Source organism: Sparus aurata, chromosome 2, assembly GCF_900880675.1.
Source record: "Sparus aurata chromosome 2, fSpaAur1.1, whole genome shotgun sequence".
Lineage (NCBI taxonomy): Eukaryota > Metazoa > Chordata > Actinopteri > Spariformes > Sparidae > Sparus > Sparus aurata.
Window position 1 is genome coordinate 31,841,828 of NC_044188.1, and position 21,287 is coordinate 31,863,114.

General features: G+C 42.4%; 2 protein-coding genes across 5 annotated transcripts in view; one reads left to right on the forward strand and one right to left on the reverse strand.

The window, feature by feature from the left end:
- Positions 1–9,151: 9,151 nt before the first annotated feature.
- Positions 9,152–13,630, reverse strand: lyrm9 (LYR motif containing 9). 4 transcript variants are annotated; one of them, XM_030396066.1, is made up of 5 exons: positions 13,467–13,630; positions 12,885–12,937; positions 12,590–12,738; positions 9,568–9,660; positions 9,152–9,485 (listed from the first exon to the last, which is right to left on the reverse strand). In XM_030396066.1, exons 2-5 carry the CDS (start codon positions 12,892–12,894, stop codon positions 9,468–9,470), a joined length of 270 nt encoding a protein of 89 aa, XP_030251926.1. In that variant the 5' UTR covers positions 12,895–12,937; positions 13,467–13,630; the 3' UTR covers positions 9,152–9,467. The 4 variants fall into 4 exon arrangements, with proteins under 4 accessions (XP_030251926.1, XP_030251948.1, XP_030251959.1 ...); XM_030396088.1 differs by having other exon boundaries at positions 12,590–12,766; positions 13,467–13,627; XM_030396099.1 differs by lacking the exon at positions 12,885–12,937 and having other exon boundaries at positions 13,467–13,628.
- Positions 13,631–14,717: 1,087 nt separating this feature from the next.
- LOC115568597 (alpha-2-macroglobulin-P-like) overlaps positions 14,718–21,287 on the forward strand; it is a 29,414-nt gene continuing 22,844 nt past the window's right edge. The window contains exons 1-4 of the mRNA XM_030396023.1: positions 14,718–14,811; positions 15,041–15,221; positions 15,480–15,636; positions 16,462–16,514. Coding sequence (XP_030251883.1) covers positions 14,726–14,811; positions 15,041–15,221; positions 15,480–15,636; positions 16,462–16,514 — 477 coding nt within the window. The 5' untranslated portion in view covers positions 14,718–14,725. The remainder of the gene's footprint in view (positions 14,812–15,040; positions 15,222–15,479; positions 15,637–16,461; positions 16,515–21,287) is intronic.

The window sequence follows — 21,287 nt, forward strand, 5'->3', positions numbered from 1 at the left end:
TACGTGGTGGGCTGTTGTGCTGAGTTAAACGAGCCACACTAGTTTGCATTTCCATTACTAGTTTCACCACACTGAGTTGAGCTAAGCCACACGCAGGATGGACCTTTCTCCAGAGTAGGGCCAACATGCGTCTGCTCTGCCTCCACGCCAACTGCAGTGATGTCTGGCATCCACTGCCAACCCATGATGAACCCACTGTCTCCATCACATTCCCTAGCGTGATGTATAATACTGATTAGGATGGTCTCCCAGCTTTGGCTCACTGGGCTTCAGACCCCCTGTGACAGATGAGCCAAAGTACTACTGGTGAATAATGATTTTAATTAAGAATAAAGTACAGATCTAAAAACTATTGCTTATGTTGCCTCTTGAGTAGGGATGTCACGATTACTTGATTTCACAATTAATTGCGGTATTAAGCGCTACGATTAATTGATCGTAACGTTTCCTGAATACCGTCAGAAAATATTATGCCGGAACCATAGTTAAGGGCAACTCAAACGGAACAAAAACAAAGTTACGCAACACCGAAGTGTTGCCGCCGGTTGCCGCGCCCACGTGTGTTGCCGCGCCCACGTGTGTTGCTTTGTTTTGGTCCCTGCAAGTTGCAGAAGAGGAGCGTACCTGTGGGGAAAATGGCAGAAGAGTTATTCCCCCCGACCAAACGTGTTAAATCAGCCGTGTGGGAATATTTTGGATACAGGAAGAACGATCAGGGTGTCGTTTAAGAGGACGGCTTGCCAGCATGTAAATCATTGCAGCCACAGGAGGAAACACATCAGAGGAGGCTCGTTTATAAAATATTATATATATGTATATATATATATATATATATACATATATATATATATATATATATATATCATAAACAAGTTTCTTCTTTGGAAGAAAATCCACATAAAACGGTTGAACAGCAACAGCTGCAGACGGAGGAGACAGAGCAGTCTGTGAGAGGAGCAGGGAGCAGGAAGGTGGGGGCTAGAGGAGGACGGAGGGCTTCTGTCCTCCGTGGGAGGGATCTCCTTCCATTCACTCAATGCATTTAGGATTTTTTCATGCTGATCTATGATTGGCTAAGACACGTAAAATGACGCGCTAAGGGAGGACATCCTCCCTTACCAGTCAGCAACCAGAATGCAAGATTGACAGCAGGTTGGTCCAATAACAGTTCCTAAATTTCATTCTCACATTTATACACAAAACCGGGGCGAAATCTATGGGCGCCGCCATCTTGCCTGCCGCCATTACTGCGTGGCTGCGGACTGTGACTTGCCGGTGCCCTCTAATGGATTTTCAATGGAAGCATCCTGCTCGTGAAAACGTCAAGTGACTTTAAACGCTGGATTCAGGTGTATATTTTGATAAATAACCGCCGATTCCAAATAAGTGTCGGGTCTAATTATTATTATTTTTTTTTTATTAAAGGAGACGTGACCACTGACACTGCACGTCATTTCTTCTTCGCCTTTTTCACGTGCTGTGCTGCTTTCTGTCAGTCAGTATCACAGTGATGATCACCATGGCTCCGGTGCAGCAAAAAATAAAAAGTACAACTTCAAATTCAAACTTTCTGTCGTAAAATATGCAGAGGAAAACTCGGGAGAAGCAGCCGCTAGATGTTTCTCTGTTAACCCCAAGAGAGTGAGAGAAACTGAGCTTCAGCGTCTGTCCGAGGAGAACAGCAACAGGGCCAGGCTGCCTGCTGGAGGGAGGAAGAAGGCGAGCGAGGAGCTTCAGATAAACATGCAGGGATGAGTTATCAGCAAACTGGCACGACAGGAGAGAGTCTCCCCCAAAATGATCAGGGCGATGGAGAAACAAATGTCCGCCACCGTGAGTGACAGCAGAGATGAGGAGTTATCTGTGAGTGCTGGTCGGCTGAATCGTTTCTTCCGCCGCAACAACTTCACTTGCAGAAGACAACTATTGCCCAGAAGGATGCCGGAGAATTCACAGAGAAGCTGGGTAAGTTTGTGACATTTTCATCCCAGATTTTTGAGAGGGAGGAATTAATCGCCTGTCCCAAATTGCCGCCTGGTCTCACAACATGTTCTTTCCGGCATTATTGAACAGCATACGTTTAAAAAAAAAGAAATAGAAGAACATTTTCGCATCTACAGCTAACGTCTTCAACAACCGCTACGGGACAAACACGCTACTTCCTTAGCAGCAAAGCACCGCAGTAATGGCGGCGCTGCTTTACTTCCGTGTTTTGCCGGATTTATGTATACAACCGTAAACAAAAATACTTCTATTTATTTTACAGCTTTCACTGGCAGCCATGCTCGACAAGAAATATGGAGTTTTCAGCGATATTGGAATCGGTTTCAAAGGAAATATAAGCACATTTCTAAAAGAAAAAAAACTGTTCGGAGAAATCAGAGAGAAGCAGTCAGAAACATAATTCGTAGTTTTTGTTTCTTTCGTTCGTCCTGCTGGAGGACATAACGTTAGCGGCACGACCGGGACAGCAACACAGTTACAGAGCACACAATACAGAGTAGCAACAAAGTCACTGTCGTGAAATGTGAATGTTGAGTGTTAAGGTACGGGGAAGCGCAGTTGCATGTCATATAGGTGACTGAGGTTCAAATCCCGGAAAAAGGATACAAATTTGACGTTTTTTTTGTCTTGTATATTAGCCATTTAATGAAAAGTTTTTTTTAAAGAAGTCTTGTAAGTCATTGTTTTATTGCTTAATTTTCATTGAATATAAGAAAGTAGGGTTAAGTAGTTGACTTGTATAAAATAACATGACACCGTGGACTGGTTTCCTCCTGTCCTCCCCAATTTTTTCAGTCACCCGCCGCCACTGAAACACATCTAATGTTTCACCACCTGCGAGACAACCACCCGACTTTGTATGCCAAAATAAAGGTAAATATACAGTAACATTAAAATACGTCAATGTTTTCCTAACGTTGCATTGAATAAGTAGGAAATTAAATGTTAACGTGTCATTTGCAATTAATTGTGTACGAGTGCGACACGGGTTCGCCTTTCAGTGCAGCGTGAGGTCAATCGTTTTTTTGGTTTTTTTTCGTCGGACAGTCTCACTCAGTCAGTGAACACCTCCTTTTGCTTTCTCCCATCTGTGCATAAACGTTGGGCTTGTGCTTCCAGCTCGATTCAGTGCTTGTACACTTGTGCTTCCAGTCCGTTTCATGTTTTACTAATTTGTTTATGTCATTGTAATTTAAACATAAAATAAATTAACATAAATAATTGATACGTTTTATATGTGGCCACATAAAATTAGGCAAATGATTAAAACAATTAAAAATAAACGTAAACATCTGGTATAGATGACAATTGATGACTTTAATAATTTAAACAATTCTCCTGGGGGATTAATGATTGGTCCTATATAAATAGATACTTAAATATACAAATACAAATATTGGTTACCTGACTTTGTTGCTATATATTTTATATATAGAAAACTTTAAGACCTTCAAGGCGTGTTCATGATTTTACATATGAATAGAGTTGTGAAATCAATCAACGCATAATAATTGTGATTATCGTAATATCGTGATAAATTCTCTGACAATAATCGTACTAAGGAAAACTGTAATCATGACATCCCTACTCTAACCTTATCTAACTTAATTCAACTAGAAAGGCACTCAGTAGAGCAGATACCTTCATCAAGGCCCAACAGTCCCTTTTAATTCAGTCAAGACTAATCTGATATGAGACTCAGCCCTGTATCACTCAAAGTTTTAAACCACCCATAACTGCTTAACCATAATCTAAGATCACCACATCTAGGATCCACATCAAATACTCATTCATGGATATTTGATTTTCTTCATGAAGATTCATTCAATGTTTCCAAAGGAAACATTTCCTGGATCTGCACCTAAAGTGAAAGGGGCCTATTCTGGGCCGAGACCCATCCTCCATCCTAGTTTAAAGGAAATCTTTTCAATAATTGATGTGTAAAGTCCCCGGCTGAGCGCCGCCGTGTTGAAGTTTACCCCGAGAGGGTCGCCTCCCTACACCTAAGGGCTGGGGGGAAAACCCTGACTGTTGTCTGTGCGTATGCACCGAACAGCAGTTCGGAGTATGCGGCCTTCTTGGAGGTCCTGGCTGGGGCCCTGCAAGGGGCCCCGGTGGGGGACTCCGTGGTCTTACTGGGGGACTTCAATGCGCACGTCGGCAATGACGGAGATACCTGGAGGGGCGTGATTGGGAGGAACGGCCTCCCCGATCTGAACCCGAGTGGTGTTCTGTGCTAGTCACGGTCTGTCTATAATGAACACCATGTTCGAACACAAGGATGCTCATAAGTGTACGTGGTACCAGAGCACCCTAGGTCGAAGGTCAATGATCGATTTTGTGATTGTATCATCTGACCTCCGACCGTGTGTTTTGGACACTTGGGTAAAGAGAGGGGCAGAGCTGTCAACCGATCACCACCTGGTGGTGAGTTGGTTTCGGTGGCAGGGGAAATCCCTGGACAGACCTGGTAAGCCCAAACGTGTAGTGCGGGTAAGCTGGGAACGTCTGGGGGAGGCTCCTGTCCGAGAAGCCTTCAACTCCCACCTCCGAAGGAGCTTCTCTAGCATCCCTGTGGAGGCTGGGGATATTGAACCTGAATGGACGATGTTCAAAGCTTCCATTGTTGAAGCTGCAGCTGTGTCCTGTGGCCATAGGGTCTTAGGTGCCTCAAGGGGCGGCAACCCTCGGACACCGTGGTGGACACCGGTGGTCAGGGAAGCCGTCCGACTGAAGAAGGAGGCCTTCAGGGACATGTTGTCCCGGGGGACTCCTGAGGCAGTTTTGGGGTACCGACGGGCCCGAAGGGCAGCAGCCACAGCAGTGGCAGGGGCAAAGCAGCGGGTGTGGGAGGAGTTCAGCGAGGCCATAGAGAAGGACTTTCGGGCGGCACCAAAGCGCTTCTGGAAAACTGTCCGCCACCTCAGGAGGGGGAAACGGGGAACCATCCAAGCTGTGTACAGCAAGGATGGGACCTCGTTGACTTCGACTGAGGAGGTCATAGGGCGGTGGAAGGAGTACTTTGATGACCTCCTGAATCCCACTCAGCCACCCTCTGTAATGGAGACAGAGCTGGAGGATGATGGGGTATCATCGCCGATTTCCCTGGGTGAAGTCACTGTGGTAGTCAAACAACTCCACAGTGGCAAAGCCCCAGGGATTGATGAGATACCACCAGAAATGCTGAAGGCTCTGGGTGTTGAGGGGCTGTCTTGGTTGACACGCCCCTTCAACATTGCGTGGGGGTCGGGGTCGGTGCCGAAGGAGTGGCAAACAGGTGTGGTGGTCCCGCTCTTTAAGAAAGGGGACCAGAGGGTGTGTGCCAATTACAGAGGTATCACACTACTCAGCCTGCCTGGGAAAGTCTACTCCAAGGTGCTGGAAAGGAGGGTCCGGCCGATTGTCGAACCTCAGATTGAAGAGGAACAATGCGGATTCCGTCCTGGTCGTGGAACAACGGACCAGCTCTTTACTCTGGCAGGGGTCTTGGAGAGGGCCTGGGAGTACAATCTCCCAGTCCACATGTGTTTTGTGGATCTGGAGAAGGCGTACGACCGGGTCCCCCGGGATGTTCTGTGGGAGGTGCTGCGGGAGTATGGGGTGAGGGGGTCCCTTCTCAGGGCCATCCAATCCCTATATTCTCAAAGCAAGAGCTGTGTGCGTATACTCGGAAGTAAGTCGGACTTGTTCCATGTGGGTGTTGGCCTCCGCCAGGGCTGTGCCTTGTCCCCAATCCTGTTTGTGATTTACATGGACAGGATTTCAAGGCGCAGTCGTGGTATGGAGGGGCTACAGGTCGGTGACCTTAAGATCGCATCACTGCTTTTTGCAGATGATGTGGTCTTGATGGCATCATCGGCTGTAGATCTACAACGCTCACTGGATCAGTTCGCAGCTGAGTGTGAAGCGGCAGGGATGAGGATCAGCACCTCTAAATCTGAGGCCATGGTTCTCAGTAGGAAACCGGTGGATTGCCTACTCCAGGTGGGGAATGTGTCCTTGCCCCAAGTGAAGGAGTTCAAGTACCTCGGGGTTTTGTTCACGAGTGAGGGGATGATGGTACGGGAGATTGACAGGAGAGTCGGAGCAGCGGGTGCGGTGTTGCATGCGCTTCACCGCACGGTTGTGACGAAAAGGGAGCTGAGCCGAAAGGCAAAGCTCTCAATCTACCGGTCAATCTTCGTCCCTACCCTCACCTATGGTCATGAGCGATGGGTCAGAAAGAATGAGATCGCGGGTACAAGCGGCCGAAATGGGTTTTCTTCGCAGGGTGGCTGGGGTCTCCCTTAGAGATAGGGTAAGAAGCTCAGCCATCCGGGAGGGACTCAGAGTAGAGCCACTGCTCCTCTGCGTGGAAAGGAGCCAGTTGAGGTGGTTCGGGCATCTGATGAGGATGCCACCAGGGCGCCTTCCTAGGGAGGTGTTCCTGGCACGTCCAACTGGGAGGAGACCTAGGGGTAGACCCAGGACCAGGTGGAGGGATTATATCTCTTCTCTGGCCTGGGAGCGCCTGGGGATTCCCCAGTCAGAGTTAGCCGATGTGGCCGGGGAAAGGGATGTCTGGGGCTTGCTACTGAAGCTGCTGCCCCCGCGACCCGATTTTGGATAAGCGGTTGACAATGGATGGACTACACCATTAGTACTTTGTTGAACCACCTCTGGCTTTTATAACAGCTTGAATTCTCTGAGGCATGGACCTATTGACAAACAGTCTTCTTCATCAATCTGGCTCCAACTTTCTCTTATTGCTGATACCAGATCAGCTTTGCAGGTTGGAGCCTTGTCATGGACCATTTTCTTCAATTTCCACCATACAGTTTCAACTGGAACGAGATCTGGGCTATTTGCAGGCCATGCCAGCGAAATTATATGTCTCTCTTGGAGGAAAGTTTTCACACGTTTTGCCCTATGGCAAGATGAATTGTCTTCTTGAAAAACATCCTTTCAATTGATGGACTGGTTTTCAAAATTTCAATGTAAACTAGTGCATTTTTTGAAGATGTAATGACTGCCCTCTTCCCCACGCCTTTACCTGATATGCAGCCTCATATCATCAATGACTGGAAATTTGCATGTTTTCTTCGGGCAGTCGTCTTCATAAATTTCATTGGAACGGCACCAAACAAAAGTTCTAGCATCATCACCTTGCCCAATGCAGATTCTCAATTCATCACAGAAAATCACAGTCATTCAGTAATCCAGTTTGGCTAAATCCCATTTTCTTTAGGTGATTTTCTTACAGTTCGGTCACAGACATTGGCTCTAGTTTCTGCCGATTTGCTCCTTATTTGTTTTTTTGTGCATTTCTAATTTTCAAGACATATTGCTTTCAGTTTTACATCTTGATGCTTTGATGTCTTCCTTGATCTGCCAGTATGCTTCCCTTGCAACATTCCATGATGATTGACCTTCCTGAAGAGGTTGTATAATCCTCCCCTTTGTTTCAACTGACATCTTTGTGTTGGAGCGATCATGTCAATCTGCTCGGTGCAACAGCTCTCCAAGGTGTAAGTACTCTTTTTTAACTGCATACTAATAAACAGATTTAATCTGATGCAGGTGTTTGTTTTAGAACTGCAAATTACAGGGTGATTCCTTAATATTTTCCTCAGAATTTAGTGATTCCATATTTTTTTCCTCTGCTTGATCTAAAAAAAAAAGCAAATGTGACCGACTAACACAACTTCCTTTCCTTCTTTTTTTAAATGTTTCTTAAAGCCATAAAAGTTGGCATTTTGAATAAAAATAGTATTGTGGCATTTCTGTGATTTGCTTTTTTTCTACAAAATCTAACATTTGAATGAGCAAGAGTGGTGATTCCATAATTTTTGCCAGGGCTTATAGTGCACTGGTGTTATAATGTGACACCGTGAGGTGTTTTTAAATGCTGGACGCCCTCTGACAGCCTTCACCACAGTTCACAGCTACAGTAAGCTTCACGCTATAAGTTTGTTTGGTGGTGATAATGTCGGCACCGTGTTGTGGCAGCTTAGTTACGCTCTCACCTAGCTAGTTAGCTAACGTACTGGCTGCATTTAATCCAACGTAGCTAACAGCTAAAGTCAGCCGAGGATAAAGTGTAGACATGCCACTGTGTGCGGCACATTTTGGACCTTTTCCCTTGTTTTTTAAATTATTTTTCATGTTAATAAAAAACGTTTAATAGATAGATAGATAAGCTTTATTTCAGACTCAGGGTCCATACAAAAATAATAATGTCTTCTCCGATGATATGTGTTTTCATAATGCGGTTTAAAGTGACCTATGAGCGCAATTTCACATTAATTCAGTCAGTCAGCCGGTCTGTCAATTAATTGATAAATTCAATGAGCGATAAGTGAATTAATTATTCAACTTAGCATTTAAGGAATTTATCCATTGATTATTTACTTAATTCATTTTACCATCCTAGTTCTGATCACACTGAAGCCTTAGAAGATGGAGACCATGGAATTTCAACTGTGTGAATAATTAGTCTGACATAAAAATAGACACAGTAGCAGGAGCTTCTGATTTTTTTGAATTTCAAAATTGAAGCCCACGTAATCGTCAAATAATTTCAATATTTCCCCTCAAATTCAGATTAACATCAAAGGAAACTGCCTGTTTCCACAGACTACTTTCACTTCAGAAGGACAGTACTCCACCTCAGCATGTCACTCAAGTTATACCAGGAAGTTCTGATGTCAACTTTCAAAAAAAGGATCACTCTGTAGTTTTGGTGAATAGATGTTAATGAGAGGAGAAAGATCTTTATTGGTTGATTCTTTTTCTGCCTAAACAAACTAAATAACAATCCTGATTTGTTTTCATGACAGAATAAACAAACTGACCTTAAGTGTGGTTACATTTGCAATATTAGTCAAGATTAGTGGGAATGGTCATTTTTGCTATTTTCATTATTACTGAAAAAACTATTAAAATTTTGATGATGTCACATTTGTGGGAGTCTGTACCAAACACAAGTGTTTTCTTCCATGTGGAGAACAAAATTACAAGTCTTGACGAGGACATCTCTGCAGCTCTACAGTACTTCAGTGTACTGCTGTCTGTCACACATTTTACCTTTATGATAAAGTTGCTGCTTCTGGATATTGCACTTGGCCTTACTGCATAGAGTTGTGCAGCCTTAAATAAGACAATTAAGTTATCATTTTTGAAAATAATTTATGGAAAAGAAAAACAATACATATCAACTCATTTCTGACAGAAAAGTATTTACACTTATTAACATTATAATGAATCAAGTTGTCATTGTATACATTATATAGTATAGTAACAGTATATGACTCATGAGCTCTCATCAGATATTGCTTCTTCGAGGCTGTTCACTCACAGGCTTCACATCACAACAAACAACTGTTAACAAAACACACAGGAACAGCACATCGACCACTTTTACTCATGTCAGCTGCAGCACTGCAAGATTCAACTGCTGGGGATCTGTTCATGGTTCATGAACCTCACTTCTTCTTGGTATACTGTAAATTAAAAAGAGAATTTGGAATTGGGTGTGTATTCATTTGTACATCAACATGAAATTCAAAAGGCCTTCATTCTTACTTTATCAAGAATCCAGGCTGCGTCTGCAATAGCTCTTTGGATGATCATCTGTATCCTCTCTGGGTCATCTTCATCGGAGTGACTTTTGTAACCCTGGAAACCGAAGGCAAGGATCATGGTCATTTAGTGTTTGGGAAGCTGTTTTATGTATCCAGGCTAGGAAAACCACATCGACATGTCAAATGATGACACGTAAAGGATGTATGATTCAATGTTCTTAGATGTTATGAAGTCCATGAATATGTTAGCAATATCTACATGAAGAAAACACAACACAATTGGAGTTTGGCATGGTTATAGAAGAAAGGTTAAAGGTCGGTGATCGTATGTCTGCTGAGGAGAAAGGAATGACAGTGTCACGGAGGAATCAACTATTTAAATGTATATAAATTATTTAAGTACTGTATTTGTATCCATGTTTACTGGCCATAGTCTTCTTTCCTGCCTTTTTTGACACATCATGAATGTGTATTGTGCCACATGCATGCACATGAATCCCACGCAGAAGAAAAACCTGCTCCAGAGTGCTACGACAGGTCACTCCACTTATAAAGAATGGATGAATCTACAAGAATGAGATCCAAGCAATGTAATAAACTTAAATGGTAAATGGCCTGCATTTTTATAGTGCTTTTCCAGTCTAACGACAGCTCAAAGCGCTGTACAATACATGCCACATTCACCCATTCACACACACATTCATACACTGATGGCGGAGGCTGCCATGCAACTGCTCATCAGGAGCAATTTGGGGTTCAGTATCTTGCTCAAGGGGGAGCTAGGGATTCGAACTGGTGACCTTCCGATCACTAAACAACCCACTGAGTCACAACCCAGTTGAGAATACTTCGAAGTCTCACTAGACTTTGTGGAGAATAACTATGACTGCCTGGTGGAGAAAAACATGCAATTACTATAACTGTTATACTTCCTAGATGGTATTTTATACTGAAAAATAAAACATCCATGACTATATCTGTAATGATCAGTTAATCATCATTTTAGAGCTAATTAAGAGTGTTACCTGAGAGAGCAGGTGACAGCAGCCACAACTCTAAGTCCTCGATTAGTATCTTTGTCAGAAACTATGGCAGAAGTCCTGTATGTCTACAACATGTGTGTCTTCTGGTGTGGACAGAAGACCTGGTCGCGAGTACAGAAAACATGCAAACTCTGCAAAGAAAGGCCTCGTCAGACTGTCACCCTGGATTTGTTTTGCTATGAGGTGACACCATTAACCACTGAGCCTTCAAGGCACTGACTATAGGACTTACCTGAGGCCTGTACTGCGAAGGCGGCTCAACATAGCCAGGCTTTGTGCTCATGATGCAGCTCAACAAAGCCCCAAGTCCCCAAACAGAGTTAAACGGTACTGCGACGGTGGTTATCAACTTAATTTGTCAAGTCCGGTTCTCTGCTTTGTGCTCTGCGCGCGTTCACATAAAAGGGGGCGTTTGACGTCATATTATTCTACTTCCGTGCGAAAATGGATCGATCCCGGGCCACATATTTTACTCAAGATGAGCAGATTCTTATTATGCAAGGCTATAAAGAATTCAAGGAAAACCATCAGGGCAAAAAGTAACACTGTCGCCGCCAACAGAGCGAGGGAGGGCTGCTGGCAGAAAACTGCTGACCGTGTAAATACGTAAGTTAACAATGATTAATATTATGATCAATATTATATTAAGCCCTTAGTGTTTTCATTTCTGAAAGCTCAACGTTGTGCAACTTTTACATATTAACCCTCATCTATTTAAAAAATAAATACACTGAAGCAACAACGATCTTTTTTCATTTTTGAATGATGTCTATATTGTTTTCACGTTTTACTGATCTCAGTTATAGAATGCGCGTGTGTTTTATTGAAAGCGAGGCTGAGTGTGTAGGCTACAAATGTTCAGTGTTTTTTGTATTACTGTGTCAGGATGAACAAGCAGATGTAGCTACTGTCCCTGTACAATGACAATAAAGACCTTTTTGACAGTGAAAATAGCTCAAGCCTGTAAGATTTGTGTTTGGGCGTACACTGCCCTACAACGGCTGAAACATTGATCAGTTCATCAGTGTATTCATGGACACATCAAAGAAATAATTAACTTTACTCATTATCTGTGACAAATAAATACTAGGTTGGCCTAATTAATATTTCATATTGCATTTTATTAAGATGTGGGAGCAGCAGTCGGACATGGCAGCAAGTTAGAGCCAAATACAAAAACATCATTCAAAGTGGTATGTAGCCAAGCTGCCACATCATTTTGTCAGTGTGTGTTCTTGCTCAGATTTTCTGCATCACCAACTGAATGTAAGTAGGTTCCTGTGGCAAAAAAACGAAGGGCTACACAAACAGTTTGCCCGACAGTGAGCGCACAGCTTCTTCAGTGGCATTCCTGACACTCGGCTCAATAAGTGAGCAAATGTACCGTATTCCCTCGGCTGAAAATCTATATCGCTCATAGAGAATTTCATCAGGAAATGCCAGCGGATCAGCACGATCTCGAAGAAGCCGCTCACGTCGTAGTGCTGCCCGAATTATTCTTGCTCCCAGGTCCACCGGGTTCTCAATGAATGGTGACGCCATCTCCGAATGAGTTACAAAGTGAAACAGCGGCGCTTTTATAGCCGATTTTAAGCTGAAACTCTGAACAGAACCTGGTCGAGACCAGGTTATGAGCTAAGCATAAGTTACCATGGTGATCTAGCCGGGTTAAAAGAGAGCCACCTTTGTAGTACAGGGAAGCCTGGCTTTAGACTCAACATACCTCGCTAACCCACTAAACTGGCTTCGCAGTACACCCCTCTGATCGCATATCAGACTGTTTTAGATTTCAAACTGAGCTACAGCTGAAGACACATGTAGATTCCGTTGGTGTTTTCATTGTCATAAGTGTACATATGATCAGTCTCCTGTTTTAAAGGTTTGGAAATGACTTGTTTATGAGCCACATTCTACATTATACTCCAAGAGCAATTGAAAAGCATTTGGCTTGTCAGTAGTTGGTGCACGTGAAGACCTCACCTGTTTTATGGCATGTCGGTAATGCTGCTGCATTGCTGTGGTTGGTAACTGCCTGCAGCATCTGAGGAGATACCGATAGAGCTGCACTGGTGTCTGGATCAACTCAACTGCAACCAAAGGCGGCATCCCTTCCTCCTCTGACTGAACTGCTGCAGGTACAAATACAAATCGAGGGCACTATAGAAATAGAGACAATATATTAACCACAGAAAAAGGAATTCATAAAGAATGAATGGCCTTGTGATTACGTTCTCATAGAAAGCATATGAACCAGTGTTTTACAGGTATAACTCACAGTGCTTCATTCAGCTCTGCACTTGGTTGAGCTGGCAGCACTTCATGGCGCAACTGACAGACAAATTCAAAGATTTATCTAGTTTGATGGCACTTGTTCATCATTCTGCCAGATGCATAAATTGTCAAGTTTTCTGACAACATGTACGCAAGACTGGTGCTGGCTGTCTTATACGTATACAAAGTGCCTTACAATATCATTGTAGTAAAGGACTATCTATAAACTTGGACTCTTTCGCTTTTTAAATGTTCAATTTCAATTCTAAAATGAGAGACTATTCACTATCTCAAGTTATGGGGTTCTTTTCAGGTCTTGACCTTGTGTAATGACTTCATGTAACTCATAAACCAACCCAGATACTGACTGGCTGTGACGCAGAAGTCTGCAATAGAAATAAAGTAAACAATGTGTCGCACACAGTGGCATGTCTACACTTTATCCTCGGCTGACTTTAGCTGCTAGCTACGTTGGATTAAATGCAGCCAGTACGTTAGCTAACTAGCTAGGTGAGAGCGTAACTAAGCTGCCACAACACGGTGTCGACATTATCACCACCAAACAAACTTATAGCGTGAAGCTTACTGTAGCTGTGAACTGTGGTGAAGGCTGTCAGAGGGCGTCCAGCATTTAAAAACACCTCACGGTGTCACATTATAACACCGGTGCTCTATAAGCGGATGTGTTTGTGGCTGTGGTCTTCTTCTTGTGTTTGTTGCTGTTAGCATCCATGCTACATTGGACCACTGCTGCCCTCTGTTGACGGTGTCTAAAGACATCTCACTGTCCATCTGTGGTAGATGAAGGCATGTACATTTGGGTTGGTCATGCACACACATGAAGTCTCCACATGAAGTGCAATTATTTTTCCTGACTACTTCAGTTTCACACTACTTTTCAGCTTCTATAGGCCACCACTACATATGAGAGGGACATGCTGTGTTATAACCTCCTTTCTTGTTGTCTGATTATTTATTTGTTTGGTTGGTTGGTTTGTCTGCAGGATTACACATCAATTATTGAAAAGATTTCCTTGAAACTAGGATGGAGGATGGGTCTCGGCCCAGAATAGGCCCCTTTCACTTTAGGTGCAGATCCAGGAAATTCTTTTTTTGGAAATATTGAATGAATTTTCATGAAGAAAATCAAATATCCATGAATGAGTATTTGATGTGGATCCTATATGTAGTGATCTTAGATTATGGTTAAGCAGTCATGGGTGGTTTAAAACTTTGAGTGATACAGGGCTGAGTCTCATATCAGATTAGTTTTGACTGAATTAAAGGGGACTGTTGGGCCTTGACGAAGGTATCTGCTCTACTGAGTGCCTTTCTAGTTGAATTAAGTTAGATAAGGTTAGCTCAAGAGGCAACATCACCAATAGTTTTCAGATCTGTTGTAAATACTTAATTAAAATCATTATTCATGAAATGTGTCAACTTGTATCTTCACCTGGAAATTCTGCACCAAAGGAGCCTTTGACAGTAATATTTCTGTTATTGAATTAGAATGAACTGCCACAAATACATGAATCTGAACAAACAGTCCATAACTAACATCATGTTTAGGCATAAGAGTACCTGCTACCACGAGGTCAAAGTGTATGTGTGTGTCTGTGTCTGAGTGTGTGTGTGTGTGTGTGTGTCTGTGTCTGAGTGTGTGTGTGTGTGTGTGTGTGTGTGTGTGTGTGTCTGTGTCTGAGTGTGTGTGTGTGTGTCTGTGTCTGAGTGTGTGTGTGTGTGTGTGTGTGTGTGTGTGTGTGTGTGTGTGAGATGAGTGGAAGGAGGTGGAGCTCTGTATCAGACACTAAGTAACAGACACTCCGAGGTTCACCTCAGTCAGCCATGGATCTTCCTGAGCTTCAGACGAGGACATGGACACTATTTGTTTGCCTAAGCTGGATGTTTGTGGGTCAAGTGGTGGCCGGACCGTATGTTTGATTGAATTGTCTGAAAATATTTCTATATTTCTTGTAGCTTGTCCACAAGACAGACCTACAGTGGATTTAAAGAGATCTATTGTGTTTACATTTTTTCAGCAGTTTGGTGTGTTTATGTTCTAATGTGTTCCTGAGCGTTGACTGATCTGCATGTTTTCTAGTGTAATCTTTCTTCCTGATCATGTATGTTCTGTATGTGTATATGTTTCTGTGGCTGCAGGCAGTACATGGTAGCCATTCCTGCAGTTGTTGAAGCTGGAGCTCAGACCAGGTTCTGTGTGAGTCTCCTGCAGCCCAGTGAGACTCTGGTCATGACCGTCACTCTGATCTCCCAAGAGAAGAGGACGGTCCTCTTTGAGAAGACAACCAGCACAGAATTTCATACCTGTGTGCAGTTTCAGGTCAGTTTTTCACACAGTTGGTTTCATGTAGTCAACAAAAATTCTCCCTCAAATATTTGAAACCTCAATACCTTTCCAGGATTTAAACCATTTATATTTAGCCCTGATGTATGCTACATGAAAAACAGTTTGATGCTACTTTTTACCTGTGATTTACCAAAGATAAGTAAGAATGAGTTCAAATCAATACAATGAAGCTGGTGTTTTATTTTAGTGAGTTAATGATTCTTTTGGCTGGTCTCTATATTTCTGCCACAGGCTCCTTTTGTGCAGGAAAATGAGGTGCAGAATTTGAAGGTAGAGGTACAAGGTGCCACATTTCACTCAGAAGAAGTCAGAAAAGTCATGATCAAAATCTATCAGCCCGTCACATTCATCCAAACAGATAAACCAATTTACCTCCCTGGACAAACAGGTAACTTTAAACTGATGAGCCAAAATCTATCATTATAAAAGTTTCAATCAAAGATGCTCCTGTATCTGTGTTAACCTGTGTCTTTCTTGATGGAAGCACAGTATTTATTGTATCTCCCAGCCTTTATCTCAGTATGTGCTGGTATTGGTTTCAGATCCCCATGAAACATAACTGAAATAAAGACAGAAAAAAGAGTTTGTCCTGCTGATGAATTGATGAGACGGTACCTTTACTAAAGTGAACAGTTCATCAAAAAGTCAGTCATAACTCATGCACATGCCAATGGAAAGTCGGTTGAAGTTTCTTGGTCCACAAAACATTTCTGGAGCTTCACAGCAAAACACCACTGCAGCATTCTCCTAAACAACTGAAGTAGCTGGGACTTGTTTTGTGGACTACGAAACTGACTCCTGACTTTACATCGCCATGGGGGAGACTAGCCTAGACAATGACAGGTATTTCATTTTTGGGGAACTGTTCCTTTAAAAGGTGCAATATGTAGGATTGGCCACTTTAAACAAACAGGGGATTGCATATCAATAGTAACTGCTAACTACTGCTAACTTTAGCCACTGTTAGCTGGTTTGCTCAGTTAGCTGTGCAGCTAGTGGTACTGACTGGGAGTTTGGAGCACCAGGGAAGAATGTTGGTGTGTACACTGCTAACACAGGAGCTTTAGACTCAGTCCAATATGTAAACTTTGACAATGATGATGTCATCTCTGCATTGATGAGCTACATTGACATACAGTGGCCCATCATGATGTCTAACACAGCTTTAGATAAGGTGTACAATCTTCATGTAATCTCTTTGCATTTCTCTCAGTGCATTTCAGAGTCATCACACTGGACACCAAGTTCAGACCGGTCAGCACACTGGTGAGTGTTGAAATGTCTGTTCACTCTTTCAGACCTCATTAAAACACAGTTCAGGTGTGGCGCCGTTTGGCTTGGTTGGTAGAGCAGGCGTCCCATGTACAGAGGCTTTGTCCTCACTGCAGCAGACCGGGTTCGACTCCTGGCCTGGGTCCCTTTGCTGCATGTCACTCCCCCTCTCTCTCGTCCTGTTTCCTTTCCAGATCTTCAGCTGTTCTATCAATGAAGGCCAAAAAATAAATTAAAAGGAAAAAAGCAGTTGAGGTAATACTGTGTGATCACAGAGCAGGTTTTGATTTTTGTCCTGGTGAGCCACTTAAATCCCTCAAGTAAAGTGGATTGGAGAACAAAATTAGACTTAAACTGCTCTTTGACCTTTAATATGTGTTTAACCAGTCTGTTTAAATACCTTTTCTGTTGATTTCAGGTCAATAGTACAACCAGGGCCCTTTTCAGTGAACTCGCTTATGGTGAAGGTTAACAAACATTTCTGCTGATGGATCAGTTTCACATTATAACATTCAATCAATAATAAGATATTTTTACATTGTTCCAAAATATACAAATGTGTTACTTCAAAATAATGAACTTTTCTTATAACAGCTATATATTTGTCTTGTTATAACGTGGTAACTTATTGTTATATCATAAATCATTTCTTGTTACAGTAAGATATTTGCAGATCATCCTGGTTTGTATAACCTTCATGCGTGCCTCAAGTTCAAAACAGTGTATCATCTATATAACAATTAAAATTGTTATTCAGATGATATATGTACAGTGATGATGTATTTTCTAATGATATTCCCTAAAAGAAGTAAGTCCCTCCTGGGTACTGAGGAAAAATGTATCTGCCATTTTCTTTTTTTCTGATTTCCTATCTATTTAGGGTTAAAAAATCACCTTAATTTTTTTTTTTTTAATTCAAATTAAATTTTTTATTTTACAGCATGTCCACTGTAGTTGACCACAGGACCATTTTAGTGTGAAAATACAGCTGAACTGAAAAGATAAAGAATTTGACATATTAAGGCTGTAGAGTGATATTAAACCAAAAATACATTCACAAAACTAAATTATTAATCATTCTGGATTGTTTCACTGGCTTGGTGGTTGCAAGGATGGTAGTAAGTGAACAGTAGAACTAAAGTTGAACAGATTTATTTATATTGTGATTTAGTTATTTGTCAAACCTAAACCAATCTAGTTTCCTTCTTTATCGTTCTTCATTTCTTCCTTTGCATGTTTTATTTTTTAGCCGTGATATTCCAGGAAGCAATTTCTCTTCTTGGTAATGCAGAGAAACATCTTGCATTGGGTATACCTCGTGTACATTTTGCTTTAGCAGCCCATATTTCTGCATCTTTCTGCATGCTTGATATCCACCATCTCTGGCATGTGTGAGGCCCCTAGTCTCCACACAGATGGCTCTGGTCGTGGGATCCTCATTTTGGATGGTGGCACCTACTCTTCTTCACTGTCTTCACTGCTGCCATCAAGTTCTGGACTCTCCAACAGCTCTTCAGCCAGGTGCAATATGAAGTCCAGGTACTGCTGGATGTTCTTCGCTAGTCGGTAAAGTGCTCTGCTGTCTGACTTGTACTGGATCCAGGAGTTTGTGAAGGCAACATCAAAGAAGTGTGTAATCACATGCAACGTCCATTTCTTGGTCCTGTTTGACATGTGATAAAAGCTTAGCATGCAGTCACATAGGTCCACGCCACCCATGTTGTCATTGTATTGTCTGATCAGTGCTGGTCTTCTCACCTGGACCTGGACTTTTTCTTTGTTGGACCATCTAGTGCAGATATCTTCAGGATCTTTACCATGTGCAGTGGAAGCCATCAGCACTGGATTGTTGTCAAACCATTTCGTGATTGCCGCCGACACTGACGCTCATCTCCCCTCTTTTTGCAACCACTTGTCTACTGGCAGCTGGCACAGCTTTGGGACTCGGTTCTTTATCATAGTTCCAGTTGCTGGAAGGCCCTTTGCCAGCAATGCATGCATGATACTTCAATTGTCGTGAAGTATCGGTCGAAAAATAGGTGACTCCCTTTGTGAACAGATTCAACCATGTGTAGGACTTGCTGCTCTAACGTCCAGTCTTTCACCCCTGAATGTATTCTTCCCTTGGTACACTTTGAAATCCAGCATCAGACCATTTGGAACAGCAAAGAAAAAGAATTTTAGGCCAGCAGGGTTTGGCTTGCCTGGAACATAGTGCCTGTGACAGCTGCCAGTTAAAGGGATGATTTGCTCATTGATGCAGAATTTCTCATTGTTTGGTAGGTTGGGATAGCCTTGCCACACGCTGTCAAGTAATGGCCTGACTCTCCGAAGAATGTCCGCCTTTTTTGTTTCCTCTGTTACATCCAAGTCATCAACAATCTTGAGTGAGCTTCTCAGCTTGAAGAACCTATCCCTTGCCATTTTGTTGCTTACAACTGGCACTTTTGTTTTTTAGGCCCAAACATTTTGATTCTGGGATAGCCAAGGCAGGCCTTATGAATTGGCTATCCCAGAATCAAAATGTTTTGGAGAGGAGGTTGTTGCAAATTCTTGGGCCTTTCCAGGGACCATGGTCTCTGGCACAGACCAGTGTTCACTAGCACTAGAGGCGCTAGAGACAATGGTCGTGATCAATAACATTGGATAGACAAATGATTATGGGTTCTCACATTTAGGCTATTCTGCTAACACAGTGAGAAAAGGGAAAAGTTGTATTAAAAATAAATAGAAACAAACAAACTCTTCACAGATCACTCATCTGGTCCAAACAACAGAACAGATCACAGAGCAGCTGGTCATGACCACTGTGCCACTGGTGGCGACCAGTGTCTTTAGCGCCCCTAGTGGTAGTGACCACTGGTCCGTGCCAGAGACCAGCTGGTCTTGACCACACAGATCTTCATAATCAATAATAATAACAACGTTAGTAATAATAATTCTTATATAGTGTATTTTATAGACAAAAGATTATGATCTCTGACATTTATCCAGCTAACAGTGCTGCCAAAACGACCGGAAAGGGAAGAAAATACTAAAACCGCTTCACAGACCACAGGGACCACAGGACAGACCACTGAGGAGCTGGTCAGGACCAGTATCTTTAGCGCCCCAAGTGGTTGTGACCACTGGTCCGTCCGTGCCACAGTGCAAATGGTCGCGACCAGCTCATCAGTGGTCGCGACCATTGTCTGTAGTGCCCCTAGTGGCAGTAACCACTGGTCTTTGCAAGAGACCATGGTCCCTGGACAGACAACTGAATCGGCTACAACCCCTGCTGAATTTATTGTCATTATACTGGGAAAAGTACTGAATTAGACTACTCTCCGCACGTGTTGTAGGGTCATCTTGACAGTCATGAAGCCCAGGTAGCACTGGTGTGAATCTATTATGATGGAAGAAACACCAATACATGAAAAGTAATGACAGGAATAATAATTAAACGCATTAAATGCAGTCAGGCAGTAGTGCATCACTGGGACAATTCCAGTGTCATGGATGTGATATGGTCAACAAACTTTGCATTCTTGAGGCAATTTGCAATTATTTCATGACACCACTTTGGAATTCTTCAAACCTCAAGGATCACTGATAAATATCACTGATACATAGCAATATGTCTGCATTATGTGTATAACATCACATGGAATTACCCATGTACTGTAAAATATATAATTTAGAGCACATTTTACCATAAATATCAGCAGTAGTGAATTACTTGAACTGAATTATCCTGGAACTAAATAAAACATATGTGCTCCTCCTGGCCCACAGAGGGCGACGTCTTTCCTCCTCATCCCTGTCTGTCTCTGTGTCTGTATCTGTCTGCTCATCTGAGCCTCCTGCATCTTCTTCCTCTTCTTCACCATCTTCTTCTATCCAATGTTCAAACTCATCCTCATCTTTCTCATCATCAGACAGCTCCAAATCTGAATCTCCCTCAACTATCTTGTAAAGAATTCTCTCTGCTTTGGTTCTGTCTCCTACAAAAATGTTGAGTCATTAAGTACATGAAGATGGCCTTGGTGTCCACTATAATTGACATTTATAAAAGCATTTCAAAACACAAATAACTTAACTGCTTTCAGAACTAAATATATAATTCCTGATATGTTATAAACAAGAATATATGATTATCATAGTAAAAAAAAAAAAAAGAGCTAAACAATATTTGACTTACCTCTCCTCCTTCCATAAAATGTGCTTGATGGTATGCCGGACATTTTGGATGAAAGGAAGGGGGGGTTCCCAGCATCCCAGTCTATCACATTACATATCACTGGAAAGCCCAGGATGCTTTAATACCAATCAGTTGTTCCAGTCTTTGTAATAGGGCGTGCTTGTCAGTGTCAGCCTAGTGTCAAAAGCTGCTCTAAGACTAGCACAGTGACAAGACCTTCATCAGATGCAATTAAGAGATCATTTGCAACTTTAACCAATGCTGTTTAGGTGCTACGATGCACTCTAAAACCTGATCGAAAATTCTCATATAAATTATTGTTATGTAAAAGGTCACACGGTCATAAACCCATGTACAGATGTGCTAATTAAAGATAAAACTTCTTTAGGCAATTTAGTTTGGATTGAGTCACACATTGATTGTTTGGATGATGAAATCATTGAAGTAAGCTGGTGAAGGTCAATGGTAGAAAAGAACTCTACATATATATCTGGTTTTACAGCTGTTTCTGAGAGGTCTGTGTTAGAGGCTACATTGGTACCACTGAGGTCAGAAGGTGAAAATGTTTTCACTCTAATAAGTAGAAT

Excerpts from the sequence above, each read along its gene's own strand:
- lyrm9 (XM_030396066.1), bottom strand. Across the intron at positions 9,661-12,589 it reads ACCGACATGCCATAAAACAG|GGTTACAAAAGTCACTCCGA; the intron begins GTGAGGTCTTCA and ends TTCGGTTTCCAG.